The sequence below is a fragment of the Stegostoma tigrinum genome, chromosome 8, assembly GCF_030684315.1.
Source record: "Stegostoma tigrinum isolate sSteTig4 chromosome 8, sSteTig4.hap1, whole genome shotgun sequence".
Lineage (NCBI taxonomy): Eukaryota > Metazoa > Chordata > Chondrichthyes > Orectolobiformes > Stegostomatidae > Stegostoma > Stegostoma tigrinum.
The window spans coordinates 74,874,258-74,880,316 of record NC_081361.1 but is presented as its reverse complement, the minus strand read 5'-3'; the positions used below and the strand labels follow the sequence as shown (position 1 = coordinate 74,880,316).

Here is a 6,059-nt window from a genome sequence, read left to right as displayed (position 1 = left end):
CAATTGATTGACACTTTCGCCCCGCCCAGAACAGATGGGTGGTGACCAGAGCCAATGGGGAGAGAGGCTGGGGGAGGGGATTGATACTGCGAGAGTGTAACCAAGCAGGCTGCATTCTAACTCAGCTCGGGAGTTAACAATCAGAGGGTAAGTGTTATGCATTTCTTTCCCCCGTTACTTTCCCAGCTCCATCGTCCAATTTTCCTGGAAGACGAGACAGCGAATGGAAACTGCAAAGTTCTTTTCATTCCTCATCGTAAAGAACGTGTTTTGGGAAATGCAAACTCGGTTTCAAAATGTGGCTTTTCGTCTCAACGAAAAGCGACGTCTCAGTTTTTAATCTGATTTAAATGCTATACCTGCGACTTTGGAGTTATATCTGATTGTTTAAAACTGAAAAGTATGGAAAAATGTTATTTGATCGTTGTAATTTTGTTAAACTCCGCAGTTTTGGTTAATGACGCCTGTGACAGTCTCAAAAAATGGATAATCCTCACAGAGTTCCCATTGGCTATCGAACTTTTACTTCCCACCCCCCGAACGAGCACACATCTACAAACATTCTCAACCCAAGGTCATTTTTAAAAAATATTTAATGTTGATTGTTCACCATAGTTTAAAACTGAGCTGATCAACTTTGATCTGCCTTTAAAGTTGCAAATTCTGGAAATGCACAGTAAGCCTAGCACAATCTACTAAAAATTTATTGGCTAGCTATCATTTTTTTTCTATCTCCGAGCTGAAAGATAAGAAAGATAAAAAACACAGAAGAGGGAATAGAGAAACTAAAAAGCAAGAAATAAGACTGGAGTTCTGTCACGCAGAAGAAATTCATCTATTTAATAGTGAGCAAGCAGCGCTCTGTTTTCAGTTTTAAAATAGAAAATGCTAGTAACGGTTAGCATAGTCAGGTAGTATCTGTGAAGACAGAGTTAAACTTTCAGGTCAATGATTTCCCAGCAGAACTAAATGAGCGAAACGTGGCGCGCTTTATAGATAAGTTGGAATCTATGGTGGAGGAGCTCAAGACGTTACTTCGTAAATCCGTGCTCCGAACAAACAGAGGTTGAGATAACAAAGTGTGGAACTGGATGAAGACAGCAGGCCAAGCAGCATCTCTGGAGCGCAAAAGCTGACGTTTCGGGCCTGGACCCTCCATCAGAGGTTGAGCACCTTAGTAATCCCAAAGAAGTAGGGACAGAGGGATTTGGTGTCCTGAAGTTGAAGCTTGCTGATGGATAGCATGTTGGAAGTTTAGATCAGAATGAATAAGGACAGCAAGGTTGCGAAGATGGATTTCCATCTAGGGTGCACCACTCCTGGCAGGATCAATCAATTTAATGGATCTTAATAACGCTGCCAAGTGTTAACAAATACTGAAAAAGAAATAGTAACGACAATGGAAATGTCTACAGAGCAGCAGGGAAAGCTATCATTGAATATCGAATGTATATTTTGCAACAGAAAGGACCATGTTTTTTAATTCACTGATGGGATGTGTTTTGGCCAAGTATTTAATGTCCAGGATTTTGACCCTGTGACACTGAAGGAATGATGATATATTTCCAAGTCAGGATAGTGAATGGTTTGGACAAGATCTTGCAGCTGATGGTGTGCACTTGAATCTGCTGTCCTTTTCCTTGTAGCAGTCTTGGGTTTGGAAGGTACTGAATAAGAAACCTTGGTGAATATTTGCAGTGCATCCTGTAGATAGTACACGTTGTTGTTACTGAGTTTCTGTGGTGGAAGGAGTGGATGTTTGGAGATGTGGTGCCAGGCAAGTGGGTTGCTTTGTCCTAGATAGTGTCAAGCTTCTTGTGAGTTGTTGGAGCTGCACCCATCCAGGCAAGTCAGGTGTATTCCATTACACTTATGACTTATGCCCTGTAGATGGTGGATGGGATTTAGACTCTGTTCATACCTCCTTCTCACCTCATAGATCTATTCCCTGTTCTCTCATTAGTTTATTCAGTCTTCAGTCAAATATATTTAAATATTTAGCTCGTAGTAGCAACTTACACAATTTTCACCAATCTGGATGGTGTTTCTTCTGAATTCTCAAGTTGATACCTTTCAGTTTTACCATTCTCATAAGAGAAATCACTTTCTCGGTGTCTACCTGATTCAAAATCTTTAATAATTTAAAAGATATTTGGGGTATTTTTCTGGAATTTATGGTGGAGGTCACATATATTTAGCAAAAGATATAATACTCAATATAAAAATACTCAAGAACTTTAGACATAAATCACAAGTTGGGTCAAAGATGATCATTTTTGAGCTTAGTTTAACTTTCTTTCTGCTTTTCACTTCCCCCTCATGTCTTCTCTAACTTGGTGCAGGGTTTCTGCCTTCATTAGTTATGATGTCATCTGTGCCAATTACCATGTCTACTGAAGGAGAACCTACAACATTAGCCAAGCTTCTGCACCTTATGTTCCTCTCCACCTTCTGGGGAATGCAGATATGGGTCACATTTATATCACGTAAGTGTCTCCTTTCGTTACTTTTTAAAAATCTTAGTTGTGACAAGAGCAGCATTGGCTTGGACAGCCTTTATTGCCCATCCTAATAGCCCAAAGGGCAACTAAGAATCAGCCGCATTGCCATGGATCTGAATTTGTTTGTCGGCCAGGCCAGGTAAGGATGGCAGATTTCCTTCCCTAAAGGGCATAAGTTAACCGAAAGAGTTTTTACAAGAATCAACAGTGATTGATTAATGGTCACCATTAGGCTAACTTTTTATTCTAGATTTTATTATTATTGATTTCAGATTTCACCATCTGCCATAGTGGAATTCAAACCCTTGACCCAGAATATTGACTTAGAATTATGGATTACTACTCCAGTGACATTACCACAATACCATTGCCTCCCCTGTTATTGACACTTATCTTGAAATATTGCTATTGGTAGTTAAATTATAGGGAACAGAAACGAGTATTAATGGGTTCAAACATGTCACAATGAACATGCTCCTGTAGCATACATTTGTTCCAGGCAATAGAACATAATTGGAAACCTGTTGAATAGCCTCCAATATTTTATCACATCTCCTATCTAACAAAAGCATGACAATTCATTTTTCAAAGGTGTTCATGTACTTCTGTGTATCAATAAAGATGTGTGATCAAAGCCACTGCATCAAATTGACTTGAAAAATTAAATTCTTCTTTATTACAGATTCAAAGATTTCAGAATTTGTTCAAGTTGTGGATCTCATTCTATAATCAAATTTGTTTTACTGTGATCATGAAATCCAATAGCCATACCAGGGATGTACAAGAAAAAGTGGTTTGCAAGTGCTTTGAGATGTGTACTTCTCATTATTTGTCCTAAAGCTGTACCCAGTATTTTGTTAATTACACTGTGTGGGAAAGAAATATTAAAGTGTAAAGAAATGCAACTTCTATGATGGAAGAAATTATAACTTTTGGTATTCTTTCCAATGCCTTTGAAATATAATGTGATTCTGCACTGGAATGCAAAAAATAATAATTTGCAAATGTAACCTCATGATCACAGCTTGCAAAAGCACCCTACCTCTTCAGATTCAGCTTGTCAAATTACTGTAGCCCATGTAACTACCCACAATCACTACTTATCCCAGAACAGATGCTCCATTTAAATAAGCTACCACCCTTCATCTGTTCAAAGTCATGAATAACATTCTCTGTAATTGTTGACTGTTGTTGCTTTTTTTCCTGCTCAACATCTCTTTATGCTTATCAATTGACTAAATTGACACAATTAACTAGAACATTGGAGGTTGTCCAACACAGTGAAACTTACCTTGTAAGGTTCTGCTCTGTGTTCCTCCTTTTCTATATTTCATAGTTTTTTTGTTCACTACTAGTGGTAAGCACCCATGTTCTTGAATTCCCCCCCTATTATCTCCCTGCCTCTTTACCTCTGTATATTTTTCATTTATTGACTCTGTACAGTCCTTTCAGATCTACTTTCTTACCAGATTTTCCTATTTTGAGCAGTATACTGCAGGTCAGTCTCTATCTTCTTTTCCTGTGCTCATAGCCAATTTAGGATGGGAAGAGAATTTCCAGTCAAAATGTTTCAGGCCAGCCTTTTGCACTGTAGGTGCAGGCAAACTTGAATATTGATCTAATTAGCCCAACATTTTCCAATACTGTATAGTAAAATTGAAGTGATTATACAACAAACTGAGTCACGAGTCACCCATTGGAATGGGAAATGAGGGACTGCAGAAAAAGATTCTAGAATCTATCTGATGTATTGAAACTCAAAAAGTAATTGTTTTGTAGTGATTCTGTTACATAGATTGACCTTTATCCTTTCCGTTTGTTTTACAGATGTGTATTCATACATATCTGGTACACAAAAATTCAGACAAACAAATTAGAACTATTTGACCTGTTCTCTCATTTGGTAAAATCATGGCTGATTTGATTGTGTCCTTTACCTTCCTATCCATCCCATTAAACTTCCTTGCCAAGAATGTCTTTGTCTCCAATTAAGCTTCCATTGCAGGCTTCCCCAGGCAACTGCGTGTGGAACTGCTGTGGTTAAGACTCAAGTCTGATAAATATGGTAGTGTTAACATAGATATTTACATTAATAAATACATACCCCTCACCCAGTTTAATATTGGCATCAGAAAACCTGCAGTCCTGCACAATATTTTTGTAATTAAGTTATTGCTTCTACAAAACTACCTGATTAGCCATCCATAATTACGATTTACAGCTTTGCAAAATATAACTTGAGTGAGGTAAGGGATTTCATACAGAGCCGCAAACACATATGATAAATAGTGAGCAATAACCAATGTTATTGGCCAAAGACTGATTTTCTGATGATAGTTTTTTTTATTTATTCAAGTTTCCTCTGTGCAGTGCAACCTGTGTTTGATTTTGTATCGCTCTCCCCATCAATAATTTATTCAGAGGTTCTTAATCCTGTTTTGTTTGTTCCGTAGGTCTAATCATGGGCAGTAATCTCACGAGACACACGTTTGGCTTCATTCAGAGCAGACTTTTTCCATACTACTTTCACCTTGGATCTGCCTGTGCCTTCTTTAATTTAACCATTTTTGCCATGTATCATCCCAGTGAGTTGTTAACTGAAGAAGAGACATTTCAGGTATCATTCACAGTGCTTGCAATTGGACGGTAGAATCATGTTGAAGTTAATGGTCCATCACTCTGGGTGGAATGTAGCCCTTTCAAAGCTGCTGTTTTCTATTTTTTCCAGATCTGTCTGGATTATGGTAAAGCTCTTGTTAACTTTGTCACAGGCTCTGCTGCTTTGAGTAACAATGCAACTTGCTACATTTTGTTTTGTTGTCTTTGTGGGCCCCCCTCCTGCAATTGTATAGCTGGAGTGAGCTCAGTATGGCTCATTGTTTTATGATGCGGGTGTCACACGTTTGTTGCTGTCTGGTACCTTTTGTCATCATATAAAGAAACTCGGGAATCATTGATAACTGCTTGAACTCTCAAGGGGATGTTGAATAGTAGTAGAATGCACTTCCAGAAATCAAGGAATATTGTCTGAATTAGAATCCACCATGGTATTGCTAGTGTGTTAATCCATCAAAGCGCTGTGTCACATTTACTGCTACTGCACCTCAGGAAGGCTAGGAGAGGAGGCTCTAACATAGGTGATTGTCAGGCTACAAAATGAGTTACAGCATCTACTTTGTCCTGAAAGCAGTAACGTAAATTAAAACATATAGACATAGCAAGAACTGCAGATGCTGGAGTCAGAGAGGTAAACCAGTATGGAGCTGGAAGAACACAGCAAGCCAGGCAGCAACAAAGGAGCTGGAAATTTGACGTTTTGGGTCAGGACCCTTCTTCAGAAATTGTGGTGGGGTGGGGGAACGGAGCTCAGAAATAAATGGAGAGGAAGAGTGGGGCTGGGAAGGTAGGTGGGATGATGATAGGTGAGTACAGGTAGTCAGAGGTGGGGATTGGCTCCTCCCATCCCACTGACCAATCCCCACTGCTCCCTACCTGCACTCACCTATCGTCATCCCACCTACCTCCCCAGCCCTACCTCTCCTGTCTATTTATTTCTAA

The 6,059-nt window shown here is 39.1% G+C and overlaps 1 protein-coding gene across 2 annotated transcripts in view; it reads left to right on the top strand.

Moving 5' to 3' along the window:
- Positions 1–34: 34 nt before the first annotated feature.
- Positions 35–6,059, top strand: part of si:ch211-121a2.4 (transmembrane protein 205) — an 11,860-nt gene continuing 5,835 nt past the window's right edge. The window contains exons 1-4 of one of the 2 annotated variants that reach the window (XM_048539025.2): positions 76–147; positions 449–574; positions 2,343–2,486; positions 4,955–5,118. In XM_048539025.2, coding sequence (XP_048394982.1) covers positions 2,363–2,486; positions 4,955–5,118 — 288 coding nt within the window. In that variant the 5' untranslated portion in view covers positions 76–147; positions 449–574; positions 2,343–2,362. Of the gene's footprint in view, positions 148–448; positions 575–2,342; positions 2,487–4,954; positions 5,119–6,059 lie in introns of both variants that reach the window. The other variant, XM_048539024.2, reaches the window with a different exon arrangement.